This window comes from Fonsecaea nubica (assembly GCF_001646965.1).
Source record: "Fonsecaea nubica strain CBS 269.64 chromosome Unknown Scaff31, whole genome shotgun sequence".
Taxonomy (NCBI): domain Eukaryota; kingdom Fungi; phylum Ascomycota; class Eurotiomycetes; order Chaetothyriales; family Herpotrichiellaceae; genus Fonsecaea; species Fonsecaea nubica.
The window spans coordinates 172,927-188,386 of NW_019173704.1; the positions used below are offsets into that span (position 1 = coordinate 172,927).

Genomic DNA, 15,460 nt, shown 5'->3' on the forward strand with positions numbered 1-15,460 from the left:
GTATACAAAGCCAAGGGATACAGAAGATTAAATGCTCAGCATAAAAGCCCCCCGGATTTGCTAAACGATAAATCAGGATGGCGAGGCAGTTTCACAGTTTCTGTCACAAGAATTGGGGGCCAGAAAATCCCGACTCGGCGAAGCACCTTTTTCCATCTCGGCTTTTCTCGTCTCTTCTCATCTTCGTACTCGGTACAAGACCACAATTTGTGCCCACATCGTACCACAAACTCCAGACAAACTCGCTGGTGTGAACCCTGCCAAAAGTCTACGGCCGGAACCCCAATCAATTGAGGTTGGAGGTCTTAAAGAGCAGTATCAAGGAGCCAGCCATGCGAGCGATACTCCGACGCTGACAATGGACGACCGCGGATTCATTTTAGACGGCGATGCCACTGCGCAGGATGTCTACAGCACCCTCCATGGCGACGAGATCCGCACCTTGCTACTCGCTCCAGGCGATAAGGGCAGCCCTATCCACTGTGAGCTGCAGGTGGTACCGTCTCCCAAAAGTACTCAATTCGAAGCCCTGTCCTACGTCTGGGGCGAAACCATCCCCTCCAAAGTCATCTCGTGCAATGGCTTTGACTTTCCCGTCACTGAGTCTCTATATACGGCGCTTTCTCATCTGCGGTACCCGGATGCCTGGAGAAGACTATGGGTGGACCAGCTCAGCATCAATCAGAGTCAAGGAGAGGAGGTGATGAAACAAGTTGGATTAATGGGTATGCTCAGCCGACGTGCTCGTTGAATGACCCTTCTGCGTGCTTATGCCGACCCAGGAAGTCTGTATTCCTCTGCGTGCCGTGTCATTGTCTGGCTCGGCAAGTATGACCAGAAGATGGCTCTGGCCTTTGAACTGCTCCAGGAGACCTCTCTGAGTTTGAGTCTGGTGCGATCCGACTTTCTGAATTCGTCGAGTGGTCCCTCGACGCCCCGAACAAGATCCCTCACCCCACGGGGCACATCTAAGTCTCCCCGAATGTCGCGATATCTCAGCCGTGCATCGGGCTCGCGGGAAAGCCTCAGCAGCCTCTCCTCCTCAACCTCTAGCCTTAATAGCTTGTCGTCTCCCCGGCCTAAGAACCGACGACACAGCACCCCTCCCACGTTGAAGCATGCACTGTCGATTTTTCAACATGTGTACTTCACGAGGAAGTGGACATTCCAAGAGATCATTCTGGCGAACGCCGCGATCGTCTGCTGTGGCGACCTCGAAATGGCATGGAGTGACTTGTCTCTTTGGTACTTCCATTATGCTTCCAAATTACGCAGCTCGAGTCTCTTGTACGACTCGGACGGTTTCTTTGAAAACATTCTGACCGTTAGAAACGAGCTGGAAAAGGGCACACTGAAGCTGAGTAAGTTGCTCATGCTGACCAGGCCAAGGACGAGCACGAAACCCGAAGACGCCATCTATGCCTTACTGGGTTTGATGCCTGATCTGCTCGAGGCTTTGAAGTCGAGACCGGGTATTCCGCAGTCTTCAGGGACGTTATCTTCCCAGGAGGAGGATTTATTTTACCTCTATCTGAAGGTCTTTCTGTACTGCATCGATAAAGAGAACGACTTGGCTATCATCAGTGCCGCTGGCAGGTACAGGACCAACATCCCAGCAGCCTGGCCAGGCTGGTTGCCGGACTGGAGACACTCCCTGCCGCTTCGACCCTTGATCCTCACGGACTCTACAGATCTCGATTCAGAAGATGCCTTTACCGAAAGCCCACCCAGATCTGCCTCATCCATATCGCAAGCTGGACAATCGCCTATCTACAGGTTGAATCTCCTGCCAGGTTTGACAACTTCATCGATGCCGGCCAAAGCCTTTCTGACGGTATTTGGTGTCCGAATTGGCTGTCTGATTACGCGTTCGCTCTCTTGGCCCAGCGTCTTCCTCGTCGCCGACTCGCTAGCCCAGACTTTGTTGATCAGCAGAGCCGACGGAGGCCAATTCACTCAGCCACTTGCATCCCTCGCGCCAACATTTTCCAACAAGCAGCAAAAATCAAGCCATGCTGCACATCATGGGCTCGAACAGGGATATGCGGCATCTTTGCTACAGGCGTCACTCAGAAATGGCGCACAATGTCGTCCTGTAAGGACCTCGGCCATGTTGGAGTCTGGAGATTGGCTCTGTGCCTTCAGAGGTGGAAATGTGTTGTACGCTGTCCGCCCGGTAGATCATTTTCTTGATGTTCACCAAGCAAGTGCGACGTCGGTGAGGAGGGGGAGATCATTGGGTCATTTTAAACCTCCAACGGCCTCACTCGGCAACCCACTGCGCCAGCGTACCAGATACTTGTTCCTTGGCGAATGCTCGGTACACGGCCTCAATCCAGGCGAGCTCCTAGCCCATCAAGACGAAATGATGGAATTTGAGTTGACATGACTTGAGCGCTGGACCCATCCACTTTCAACAGTCTCGACGGTGCATGTGGTGGTGTCTGAGCTGCTGGTTGTAGGTGGCACATTTCGTTTATGAACCCTGAACCAGGAGAAAACGATACACATGACATGGAACCAGGAGAGTTTTTCGTGTGTCGTCACGAGGATCGTCTGCAATTCGAGCCCTTTTGCATTCTGTCCGTCCAATGCGAGGCCTCAATTCCGGCCAACAGACCAATCACAGCACGCCGTGGCCTTGCAGCGTCAAATCATTCCGGCCAGGCGAATCATGTCGTCGCATTTACGAAGTCCAGAGCGTATCGAATTCCGGCCTCTAGCAATTTCTTACTTAACAGCATTGGGTTCAGAGAGGGGTTAACGGTGGGCTTCTCCTTCTCGACTTCCATTTGGACTCGTGACCGGCGAGCTCTTTGCCCTCCGGCTGGTCCTTCGTCCGCTGCAACCCATATCATGAGGATTCATGAGCACTTGGCCACAACCGCAGACCCAACACCATACGAAGAGCGATACCAATGTATCAAAACCTCTGTTTACTATCAGAGGATACTGGGACAATCCACTGAGCAATTGCAAGCACTATACATCGTACTTGCACTGGATATAGTCAGTGCCAAGACGAGGCTGTCGGCCCCCTGCACGACTTTGTCTGCTTCACCAAGCGGCCAAGGTCATGAATGAGTTCGGATACGGCTATCTGGTCCTGATATATCTCCGCCGTGATGGAATTTGGTGGACTTATCTCACCGCAACAGTCGCTCTTCTCCTAATCATTTGGCCGGAATAACTTCCGGCCAAGGGGCATATAAGCAGCTTGCCCTTCCCGCAGAAATGAGAAGATGTGTCGTGTGTGTATGTGGCCTGCAGGATCTCCGGTCACATTCTTCTCCGCCTCTCAGCTATTATACCGCTCACTCGGGCTGCTCTGGCAAGGCTACAATATCTATTTAATCCCTTCAATACTCTACCAAAGAGGTCTCTCATCATGACTTACCTTACCGACTCACCACCTCTTCCTCCTCTTGCAGCTCTCTTTCCTCACATCCGATCTGACGCTGGAAGCCTCCCACGCTCTGCAGACCCATTTACTGTTACGACCGGTACTGGATTCCTCCCTTGCCGATCACCCTTGCTTCGCCTGCCAGCACAATTCGATGCCCTGTCAGACATTCTCGATGACATGCCAATCGTCAAAGCGGACAAGTCACCAGGCCTGCTGGCCACGTTCAAGCTCGGCCCTCTTATCGACTCGGGTGCCTTACCAGACTTGACTTCTTGCGTGGACGACTTGCGGACCAGCACTGGTGAAGTCGACCTCGAAGCCATAACTGCCGTGTTCAGGGACTATAGCTTTCTGGCCAGCGCGTATCTGTTGGAGCCCTGTTGGGAGACATGGTCGAAAGACCACGAGGCTGGGTATGGGTTGGGCAGAGCTGTCCTGCCAGCATGCATAGCCTCGCCGCTCGTGAAAGCCGCAGACATGTAAGCATCACTGCCAGCAATGTGCTCTAGCCTACCGACTTGTACTTACCCCTCCTTCTCATTTAGTCTTGATATCCCGCCGTTCATGTCCTACGCTGCGTCATATGCACTATATAACTACTCCCTTGCCAATCCCAACCTCGGCGCCGGTGTATATGACAATCTCCGCCTCATCCGTGCATTTGAACGCGGCCTCGACCCGTCAAGCTCAGAAGCGGGCTTTATCCTGACACACATCCACATGGTGCAGGAGACAGGACCTTTGATTTCTGGCGCGATTGATTTGCTTTCGACCATAGAAAACTCCCCCAATGAAGTACCTCTGGCGATCTCTGCGTTCCAAACCATGCTCTCGGCCATGAGCCGCATCGAATCTCACATGGAACAAATGTGGACTCATTCCCTGCCCAAGGACTATCTCTCGTACCGCACATTCATCTTTGGAATCACGTCGCAGTCCATGTTTCCCAACGGGGTGATCTACCAAGGAACCCGCTACGGAGACTCCAAAGCTCTGTATTTCCGCGGCGAATCCGGCGCCAACGACAGCATCATCCCACTCCTAGATCATCTGCTGGAGATTCCAATGCCCAGCAATCCGCTTACAGAGATCCTCAGGGATTTCAGGAGTTACCGACCCAAGACACACCGAGAATTTCTGGCGTGGGTCATGAGTAAAAGCGCCGAGGTGGGCGTGAGGCAATACTGTACCCATCATGGTTCATCGCAGGACAACATGGGCACCGACACCCTGCTATTGCCGACCCTCTACCTCAGATTGCTAGAGCACGTGCGCAGCTTCCGCTGGCGCCACTGGCTGTTTGCGAGGGAGTACATCATCAAGCGCTCCTCGCACCCGACCGCCACGGGAGGCTCTCCCATTGTCACGTGGTTGCCAAATCAGCTGTTTGCCGTCATGGACATGATGGAGGAGGTTTACGCTAAAAGCGGACTGAAGAATGTGGTCGATCAGGGGCTGGAAGATACGACAGAGTCAAAGATGGTCAGGGAGATGATGGAGAATGTGTCGACCCAGAGGGACAAGCTGGACAAGGAGGTCAAGAAGTATTGTGCGGAAAGGGGCGCTTGAGGTGAGGAATCTTGCGTCGGCCCAAGCTTTTAACAAAGTTGTGAACTTGGGGAGAGGTGACACGTCACCACCACAAACAGGAGAGACACTGTGAGTGACGACAACGACAGTGACTCAGGAGGCCGCTGCGAGTCCATAGCAGCAATGAAGTTACAAAACATCGTGACTCGTAACCCAAAAATCCATAATAACAATGTTGACAGTGAATCACTCCAGTGACACCACTTGTTCTCGGCGCCGAGCCTTGCCGAGCCTTTTCGCCCGGGTTTTTGTTTTTCCGCCCCACCCCACCCCCGCGGGTAGAGGGTGCTAGTGATGGTCAACCCCGTGCTGTTCACAGCCTCGTCACAGATTTAACGCTGGGATTGGTGATACGGCTTCGGATATATCGGTTTTCGTGCCAAGGAGACACATAAATCTGGAGATGGGACGAACGTCGGTGACATGAATCCGTTAATACTCGCTCGGCCTTCCTGCCCTGTTTCTTCCCCCAGGGGGGTATAAATATCTGTGAGTCAGCTCAACTGCTGAACTTTCTTTCCTGGTCGTCATCATCTGCATGATCATCATGAACGTCAACATCATCATGGTGCTCAACAGCAGCATCCACGAGACCCTCGTGCCTGTCCGTACCTAGACACTAGGATGTCAATCTCGCGCAGAGATGCAGGACACACACCATCCTCCCAAGCATAGCAATGACCGTCCCGGGACCTGAGGCTTCCAGCTCTTATTCACAACAAGTCTCACAGCAACAGCTTCCGTCCTCGTGCATGACAATCCATTCACGGCCTTTGTCCTGATATATCGGGACAAAGACAGACCCACCACGATTGATATGCACTCCTGCACCTGCAAGATGTGACTTTTGTTCCATGCTCGGACCGATTTGAGGCCAGAGATCTCGGAATCTAAGAGCGCATGTTCAACTGTTCCGCCTCAAGCTCTGTAAGGTGGTCCATAGCAAGTGTATTTGCCTGTAAGTGTTGTGTCGACTTTGACACTCCGATCTGGCTGATTTTGCTGACCATGCAGTCTTTCTCCAGGACCCTGAACTCAAGAAGCCATTCAAGGTCACTCAACAGCAGACCCACCTTCTTCTCAAGACTCGGCTCACTTCGACCAGCCAAGTGGACTGACGTAATGTCCTGACACACCTCTACCCTATCCTCCAGGGTATATATATACACCTTATCTTTGGGCGCGCGACCGCCCATGACGCCGAGTTCGTCTCCCTCTGCTTTGTCACAATGACCACTTCTGACCTCTTCTCAGGTTGCCTCGTTGCCCTTGCCCAGTGTGGTGACATCACTCGTGCTGTGGCACAGTGCGAATCCAGGACATGTACCTGCGCATGGAGCACGGCACCGTTTCCCTGCAAAGCAGATCCTGTCGCCGCCCACTCAGAATCGACAATCAAAGGGGCCTGCGCTCGCTCTGTCTTGGCTCGGGTCTTGATGCGGAAGCCACCAAATGGTGCGCGGTGCCTCAAGCAACCCATGGGTCCTGTGCCGGTCGCGAGTATTATATATAAAAATCAATGGTGGCCAAGTCGAGTTCCGGTCGACGTGAGTTTGTGTCCTTGCTGCAACAAGACCAAGGTCGCGGACCTTTGCTGACCACCGTTACACAGGAACGACGTCGAGTCCTTTCCGTCTTCAGGCGGGGCCGCTCTGAATTGTGGCCTCTTTATATTGCGGCCGGGGTGGACGGTTCAGAGTGTTTGTCACTGTAAGTTTGACATCACCATCACCTGCCAGGGACAAAGCGACCTTGCTGAGTTGTTCAACAGAGCTGGCGTTGAGTGAACGTACTCCGCCTCCTAGTGGCAAACATCGCGAATTGTTGCCTCTTTATACCGTCCTGGCCGCGAGGTGGGCGATTCGAGTGTCTGGCTCTGTAAGTGCCTGGATCAATTGCTCCAAGGTGGAGACGATACTGACAATCCCGCAGTTCTGGCGTCGAGTAGAGCATACTCCGCGGTGTCGAGCCAGCCTTGAATCGTCGCCTCTTTATATTCCCACCCTGTGGTGGCCTGCCCACATGAGGAACTCGGTCAGTATAGACTCTATCACCTCAGTTGAAGATGCTCTACTGACCACCCCCCCCAGGACTGCTGTTGAGGACATACTCCGCCTGTCGCATTCGGCCCTTTCGCACTGCTGCCTTTGACAAAGAATGCCGGACCGGGATGCAGCTCGGGTATGTGTTTCAGCAAAAGCCTCAGCGGTCTTGCTCGCGAATATGCTCGCTGACTCTGTCCTAGCTATTCCGGTGCAGCGAGGCACGATGGCTAGCTCCGCGGCGGTCAAGGCAATGTCGCGCTCTGTGTGAATATCGACGGTGAAGAGCAAAATTGGTAGCTGGAGACTTTACATGGTGACATGGATTCACATAATGTCCCATCACGAAGAAACCATCACTTGGTTTCAACCTTGGTCCTCCATCCAACTGCCTCTCTCCCACTGCCTCTCTCTCTTCCCTTTCTGCCAGCGCGAACAAAGCGCCAACGACAAAAGCAACAGCCCGCCACAGTATCTCCTCCGGCACACGGCACGAGCGAACATGGGAAGACGACGCAGAGAGTACACGGAGCGTGAGCTCGAGGTAGCACACATCCTGGTCACCTTCCACTTGACGGCGAGGGAAGTGGTTCCAGGTGTAGAAATCGTCTACTACCCAGCAGGGTTCAGCGTCCTCAGCAAGTCAACATGACCGTACAGCAACAGCCGCGGGCTTTGCGGCCGACGCCGGGCTGGGTAGCAAGAGCAGGAGCAGGAGCAGGAGCGGCAGCAACAACGGCAACAGGAGGAGCAGTCCCACTGAGAACGACAACGAGGACGACAACGAACCCAGCGTTGCACAGAGGCAGCCAACCTCACCCTGCCCCCAGTACTGGCACATTCATTCGCCCTTCTGCGCCTCTCCGTCCTGGCACCCCATTCGCGCACCAGTCGCCTACACCGACGGCGGGGACTCACCAGGCCGCGATCCCAGACAGTCACGCGCGGCCGCTACCACCGACACAGTCACCGGCACAGACACCAGCACCATACCGATACAGCTGCTACGCGTGCCAATATGTCTCGCAGAGGGTCGGGTGCGTGGTGAACCACATGGTCAACCAGCACGGCGTGGATCGGGCTCGGGTGGACATAGCCAGGATCGAGGCTTCAAGAGTACAGATGCTGTGGTGAGCCGCCGAGGGCCCAAACTTTGGACAAGGGCAGGAGAGCAAGCCAAGCAGATGATGGGGTCGGTGCGTGTGCGGTGCATTGCATTGCATTGGAGAGAAATTAGCACAGCAGGAATGGAGGCGACGAGCTCTCTCTCTGGAACGCAGGCCACGCCTGGAATCTACCGCACAAAACAGCCACCTAAACAAGCTCACTATAGGCTCTGAATATTGACTTTGATTTTTTTTTCTAACTGTCTGACTCTGTCGCTTGCTATTGTTTTTTCCTCTTTCCACCTTTCACCCATGCACGCACGATCCGGAAACACAACGAATTCCACTAAAGTGTTGTTGCTCACTCTGACACTATCAGTAATCTTGACCGCGGTCGCCTACTTCGGCCATGCCGCAGACAAGATCTGCAAGCTCCTTCTGGAACTTGTCGTGCAGATAGGCCGCAGTGAGATCAAGACCATTTGTGATAGCCCCTAGAAAAGAAACGAAGAAGTAAGCAGATGCGCATTACAGGTGAGAAGGAGCAGTGTCTTGAGAACGGCAGATACCGGAAGACCAAATCCTTCCATCTCTCTCCCATCTCCGCGCCACAAAGTTCCCCGCAGGGAATACCTCCTTCAGCTTCCCCAATAGAGCTCTCGGTCCAGTGACGGTCTTGCCGTCCAAAAGCCCTGCGAACCCGGCTGGAAAACTCCCCGTGCAGATGACCAAGATGTCGGTCTTGTCGGCTGCTTTGTGCGCGCGGAGGAAGGCCAAGACATCTTCACTAGGAACGGTGCGTGGGTCTGGACCCGGGATGAGGAGAGCTTCGAGTTGGCCCGGCTGCACAGCTGGCGACGACAGAGAATCCGTCACGGGAAGCGTGGCCGAGGCCGTCAAGGCCATGTAAGTGCCTGGCCCTGTCGCACTGATGTAATGGATCTCCACCGGAACGCCCATGTCGACGAGTGCGCTGGGGAGACCGCATGCCTGGAGGTATTCGGGGGTGATCATGCCGAAGAGATCAATGGCTGAAGCATCGAGGAGTTGGACCGATGGTAGCAGAAGGACACCCACGCGGAAGGGGGTTTTAGTTGGTGTCGTGGAAGTCATTGTGGTCGTCAAACAAGAGAATTTCGACTTGGCCTGTCGTCGTTAAGGTTATTGCTTTGCTGATGAGTACTTTGCCTCTTGCGAACAGCCAGAGAAGTCGACCATGGCGAGGTATAAGTACCTTCCCGCCATAGAGTAAAGCATCGTTTCCCAAAAAAAACTGCTGCCTGATTTTTGCTCAAGACCAAGATGAAGTTCTGCTAGAAGATGAGATTGTCTACCAAAATAATGTCTTAGTATGGGCCTTTCTATGAGCATGGAATGTTCTGATCGGCAAAGTCTTCGAATGGTTCGTGTTTGGGATCATCCAGAGGGTCGACCGGGCCAGAGTGAGGCCGAAGCCTCGTGGATGGAGATATCAAGTTGGCCGCACTTGGAAATTCTCCTGATCTGGTTAGACTGGAAACAGGCGAATGGGACGAATTCGTTCCGGCCCCCAAAAGAACTCCGAAACCTCAGGATTCTTCCGGTCTTGGAACTTGGCCGAGGACATTCGACGAACATATAAGTACTCCGTACCGGGTAATGAGGAGCGGTTCGCTATCTACCTACATGTCTTTCCAGAGGCGTCGCTCGCCACACGGCAGATGCCCTTTCTCCCTCTACCTGGTAGGCTTGCGGCCAAGGCTTCGGAGCTCCTGGCAAGCTGCCTTAGCTGCCGCTCGGGTTCAGCCTCCCTGGGGACCGGACTCGCCAGCTTTTGACGTCAAGATAAAGGGGGAGGCAGCCAGCTTTCACAAACCAGGCTTGGCCAACCTTGGCTGAATTGAGGACTTTTGGTATGGAGTGCCTCTCATCAACGCACAACGGCGGGAAGGAGCCCCTGAGGAGGTTGGAGGTTGGGAAGTTGTTTCCAACGTTTGTCGCCCATCGGACTTTCCCAGTTTTTAAAGTTGTTCCCTATCCGGCGCCTTACCGAGTGTGGTCTAGCCGTCTCCATATAAATAGAGGCTAGCGCCGTCTTTCCGGCTCCACCCCCGAATGGGCAAAACGGTGAAAGGGCCTGCCACCATCTTTTTTCCCATTCTCCCCCAACCCAATCCACTTATCCAACATCCAAACGTCTTGTCGTCGACAATACGCGTGCGCGCCACCGGGTTTTTTTTTTTCTAATTGTCTACTCTCCTACTATCGTATTCGTTTGGCCCTAACGGTCACCGCGTACAATTAAAACTTATTCTCGCCGCGCCGTTTTCATTCTTCTTCTTCTTCACCTCTCTTAGGTAATACTATGTCCCCGTTCATCAGTATGCGGCGCTTTTCTCGATCCGGGTCTGTCCACAATTCGCAACCCTCAGCCTCGACCTCCCATCAATCAGCACCTCCCACCTCGTACACGCCTCCTCTCTCACACGCACCCATGATGCCAAACGGCGGCACGGCGGGCTCTCTGCACGACTCGAGACCCGTGTCGGCGAAGACCAGCTCGAGCTTCGACTTTGCCAATCGCCCCCCAACCAACTACCAGATGACGGCCCTGCCGCACAGCGCCGTCGGAAACCTCTCGCGCACCGACCAGATCGTGTTGCGACACTTTTGGGACATCAAGTACGACGAGAACAAGTCTCGAGACCTCCATTTCGTAAGTTGCTCCAACTCTCGGCGAGAAATGGTGAGACAATCGACTGACTTTGTGCTTCTCAATTTCTTTTTTCGGGGCGGTAAACAGCTCAAATTCCCCTTCTTTCCACAATATCCGACTCATCAGGATTTGATTCCCTACTGTGAGATCTACCACTTGGTCAAGACTTCACCGGGCGCGAAGATCATCAGTCTTGGCAGCGCCAACGGCGTCTACATTGGGTAAGTGATTGGAATTTCCTTTTGAGAGGAGCCGAAACTCTTGTCGCCACGTGGGGATTTGCACGAGGGCGCGCGACTTGGGCAATCTGAGGAGCAGACTGTCTATTGACTGTATCGTGATGATAACAACCTCCATCTAATCATCGTCGATCCCCAGGTTCGAGCTCTTCTCAGGCTCCCAACTCCACATCGACATGGACGACAGCTGGCAGAACATTTCGCACCACCGCGTCTCCTTCAAAAAGTACGACAAGATGCTCAAGGACCCCGCGTCGGACGCGACCTTCAAGTCCTGGCCAAAGCCCCTGACCATTGAATTCCTCGAGGAGCAGTATCAGCGCTGGGTGCTCGACCTGACCAGTCTCTGCTGGGAAACCGCCGAGGTTAGAGAGCTCGGCGGTGGCGGCGGCAGTGGCGGTGGTGCCGGTGGGGGCGCGGGTGATGGCCTAGAGGGGAGTGTCGACGGGGACTTGAAAGACGACATGTTGTAGGTCCTGCGTGTCGTGTGAGGGTGATTCAGACGATCGACCATCAAGATCATCAACGTGAGGCCCTTTCGGAGGGTGTGGCCTGTGATGCGAAAAAGTCAGTGTCGGGGGGCGGCCAAGGGCGCGGGCGCGCGCCCTACTTCTAATCTGGACTGTGGCAGATTTCTGCAATCAAGCGCGGCCTGGCCTGTGTTACAACTGTATGCACGGGCGTGGGCGGCCGCGACGACGACAACAACAACAACTCACAAATCACAAATCACAAAAGCACTACTCCAGCACCACGTCGCAACAACAACAACAGCCAGTCCACAAAAGCAACCAGGAAAAAAAAAAGTTTTAATTCGCCATGAGACGAAATGGGAAGGAAAGCTACTTGAAACTTGACACGAATACACCACACGAGGGAACACGGTGGAACGGCCTCTTGTTTTTTTTTTTTTTTTTTTTGCTGCTTGTTATTTTCTCATTGGCCCTTTCAAATAATGTGATGGATTGGACTGGGATGGGATGGGACAGGATGAGCTGGGACAGTGCTAGATAACTGACGACTTGGAATGACACTGAAAAACTTGAAATGATAACGAAATACAATCAACTCGACGGGAATACCTGGAATTCCTGTGTAGAGCCGGGATAGCTTCTCCCTGTTATCTCCTACTACCTCGAACTTCGTAGACACACCGGGTACATACCTCGTCCTGTCCAGGACTGTCCAGGACAGGCAGGGTGCTTGCATGACGTGATTTCTTGCGTGTGTGTACAATTTTCTTCGGGACAAGGTTTAAACGTATAAACCACACCTGCCTGCCTGCCTGGCTACCTGCTAATGAGGTGTCGCCGTCGCCGTCCTTTGCCTCGCGTCGTTGTATTTCCCACGTCTGCTCGCCGTAAATGTGTGCGCGGGTGTGTGAGTGTGCGTAGCAGCGTAGCACAGATAAATGTGCTGGCTGCTGGCTGCCGACTGCTCATTAGCGGTTGGCGATTACCGTTGAGGCCAGACATCTTGCCTCTACTTCTGCAGGTTGCCGTGTGTCTTGTACCATGATATGTAGCGAACCGACGTATCTGTCGTGTGTTGTTTGTTCCTCCGCCGAGGAAATGGAGCGCCAGAATCCGTGACACGTTCGTAGCCTGGGCAACTTATGTACTGATGCGTCTTCAGCTCATCGTTGTAATCCCGTGTGGATCAGTGCAGCCCGGCCTAAAATATCCCACCCGCTCGCGCTTCATCGTGATATCTGGTACCGTTTCATCCTCACGAGCGAGCGACCTTTGAGGAAAACCGTCGACGTCCCGAGACATGAGGACTACATCAAATAAAACCCACATGGTACACCAGCGAGCGGATGGCCTTGGACCGTACGCCTCGAAGTTACTTCAGCGAAGATCCGAAATACCAGAGTCTGCGTTGGTTGCGCGTGAGATTGACATCTCCAGTATGTGTCTGCCACCACCGACGACCAGGTGGTCGGTTCAACGGTAGAGCTGCCCGTTGAAGCGGAAGCATACTCGTGCCCCAGAGTCCTCGGCGGCGATGACTTAAAACCAACCTCCAAAACATCCTCTAGCAATGCCAGGCTGAAACATCTCCCAGGGCGAGAAAGAGAGGAAGGGGGCTTGAGTGATGAAACACTATAGCACAACTTGCTGTTCCCCTCGCTTCTCTAGTACCCACTAGCTATATACCACTACCTCGAATGATCTAGACTCTACAACAAGAGCCGCGTCTGACAAAAGTACCATGCATGCAAAAGACCCCATAGAACGAGGGTGGATGAAAAACGCCCTGGCGTGTATATAATGTGACAACAGCCTCATCTCTGGCCGGGACAAGGGAACACGGCCTGCCTGCCTCATGCTGGCGTGTTTAAAACCGACGGCATCCTCGCCCTGTTCCCACTTGCGTCACATCACATGCCCTTCGTTGATGCCTACCTGTCCTCTCGTATTGAATCGCCCCTTCGGAAACCGACCAAAATTTTGACGGGTCATCGCGCGTTGAAACCCCAGAGTGAAGCACGTTGATCGCCAGCCAACCCAGCCGTAGATCAAATTGTGGTCTCCTTCGAGTCTAGCGTGGTTACACAGGACGAACATCACAACCTGCCCCCAGCATCCCCCAATGAGTGAGTGTGAAGATTGCAAGACGTAACCATTGAACAAGGGGAGGCCTATTGAGATTTGTTGATGCAGGGCGAAACCCTGGCTGTCAATCCCCAATGGACCATGGCATCCGCGGGTAGGTATACGAGGAAGTGATTCTCGTGTTTGACATGCGTTCAGGACGGTGTAGTTGGCTTGCTGATGCGTCCCGTGGCTGAGCAAGTTTCAAAAGGGGGCAAGCAAACAGGGGCCACCAGGGGGTCCAAGACGAGTGATCAACTCACGTTTCAGTAATGCGCAAGGATAAAGGCGTGTAGATCCAGGGATGGCCTTGCTCGTCCGTCCACAAGACCACATCTGAGGCAGATCTCAAAATGTCAAAGCGGTCAAAATAGAACGTACCAATACTGGTCACCACTTGTTTTTTTTTCTGGTGAGAAGGGTCGCCCATCGTTACGGTGTGCCTGGTCGAATGCCCTGGGCGAGATACTCTCGGGATCGTGTCATTTACAGTGCCAAATCATTGGCTTCCCTGCCAAAGTGATGATACTTCCAGAGCGGCGTGTTCTTGCTGCCTCACAGGTCGAGAGACTCAAAAGGATCCGTGGGTGCGAGGCTGTAGGGTGTCCAGCAACAGCAGTCATGAGATATTGGCCCAGGTATAACCAGCATTTGTGAAACTGCTCTGAGCCTCAAGAAGATAGATTCCTGGTACACCTTGGAATTGCCCGGAGAAAGTCAGAGACGGATGGACAGCAAAGAACAAGCGAATTGATCAGCAATGCCTCCCCTCCTGTCCCGACCAGATTGCCTGCTGTCATCGTCTTTGCCGGTTCGAATAAAAGGCGCATGGAGCTCCATTGAACCGTCCACAACGAGAGGCCACAAAGTCTGTCACGCGCTCAGACGTCGTCAAATGCGCATTCTTTCTCTCTGAAGTGGAACCACGTGGCAGCGCCAAAGCGAGATCCAGGTCCGGATCTGGATCTCAGAAAGGCAACTATTTCTTTGCTCTGCTTCGAAGATCCTTTTCGATTTGTGCGCATATTGGCCGCACCTCAAAATGCGTGAGTGCCATCCGTCGCTTCACATTGGGCCGCTCTGCAGAGTTGCTCACCGCCCAATGCCCATCCAGTCAGAATCCCTGACTCGCACGAATACGCGCTGCATTCCTCAAAGCCAAGATTCAGCTTATTGAGTGGCGCACACACAGATATCGATCCCGCCCTAAGTACTCCGTAGAGATTGTCAAAGAGCAAATAGATTCAAGGCAATCGATGGGACGGCCTGTCTGATGTCGGTCTCTCCTGATTTCCTCAAGAGATAAGCGTAATTGGAATTCCGCACGTCTTGACCTGTCGCTGGCCAAAACAGGTGAAACTCTCAGAAGGTCATGATTAATGCCGCAAATCAGACCTCACTTCTGCCGTTTGAGGCTCGTTGATTGGCCTCTCGAGAAAAGAACAAAGGACCCGGCTAGCTGAATGGAGGGACAAGAGCCTACCAGCTGGGCGATGACTGCCCCGAGATGTGCCCCGTTGATATTGCTTTGGCTTGCATCATGTGTGATGGAGGGACCTCTTCCCACCCCCAGGTACACAAGGACGGGAAGTGTAACAACATTGCACTGTTGAAATGACATGTCCTCAACTTGGTCGACGTCCAGCCGGGTGGCGACTACACCCCTTGTGTCAGTCGCCGTTTAGAAAGGTCCACACAATTGACCCAGTCTCATAGTGGCTGGTACTGTCTGCTCCAGCTCAACGCCTCGTGGTATCACTGAGACATGGCCGCAGAGTCTGAAGT

General features: G+C 53.5%; 5 protein-coding genes across 5 annotated transcripts; 4 read left to right on the forward strand and 1 right to left on the reverse strand.

Moving 5' to 3' along the window:
- Nucleotides 1–358: 358 nt before the first annotated feature.
- Nucleotides 359–2,222, forward strand: AYO20_05390 (hypothetical protein; the record flags this gene model as incomplete). The annotated part of the gene is made up of 3 exons (XM_022643684.1): nt 359–725; nt 783–2,095; nt 2,181–2,222. 3 exons carry the CDS (start codon nt 359–361, stop codon nt 2,220–2,222), a joined length of 1,722 nt encoding a protein of 573 aa, XP_022500351.1.
- A 1,166-nt stretch (nt 2,223–3,388) lies between these two features.
- AYO20_05391 (hypothetical protein) lies at nt 3,389–4,975 on the forward strand (the record flags this gene model as incomplete). Its single annotated transcript, XM_022643685.1, has 2 exons — nt 3,389–3,885; nt 3,952–4,975. 2 exons carry the CDS (start codon nt 3,389–3,391, stop codon nt 4,973–4,975), a joined length of 1,521 nt encoding a protein of 506 aa, XP_022500352.1.
- Nucleotides 4,976–7,686: 2,711 nt separating this feature from the next.
- On the forward strand, nt 7,687–8,172 carry AYO20_05392 (hypothetical protein; the record flags this gene model as incomplete). Its single annotated transcript, XM_022643686.1, has 1 exon — nt 7,687–8,172. One exon carries the CDS (start codon nt 7,687–7,689, stop codon nt 8,170–8,172), a length of 486 nt encoding a protein of 161 aa, XP_022500353.1.
- Nucleotides 8,173–8,519: 347 nt separating this feature from the next.
- Nucleotides 8,520–9,257, reverse strand: AYO20_05393 (hypothetical protein; the record flags this gene model as incomplete). The annotated part of the gene is made up of 2 exons (XM_022643687.1): nt 8,520–8,638; nt 8,714–9,257. 2 exons carry the CDS (start codon nt 9,255–9,257, stop codon nt 8,520–8,522), a joined length of 663 nt encoding a protein of 220 aa, XP_022500354.1.
- A 1,363-nt stretch (nt 9,258–10,620) lies between these two features.
- Nucleotides 10,621–11,551, forward strand: AYO20_05394 (hypothetical protein; the record flags this gene model as incomplete). Its single annotated transcript, XM_022643688.1, has 3 exons — nt 10,621–10,839; nt 10,966–11,060; nt 11,218–11,551. 3 exons carry the CDS (start codon nt 10,621–10,623, stop codon nt 11,549–11,551), a joined length of 648 nt encoding a protein of 215 aa, XP_022500355.1.
- Nucleotides 11,552–15,460: the final 3,909 nt, after the last annotated feature.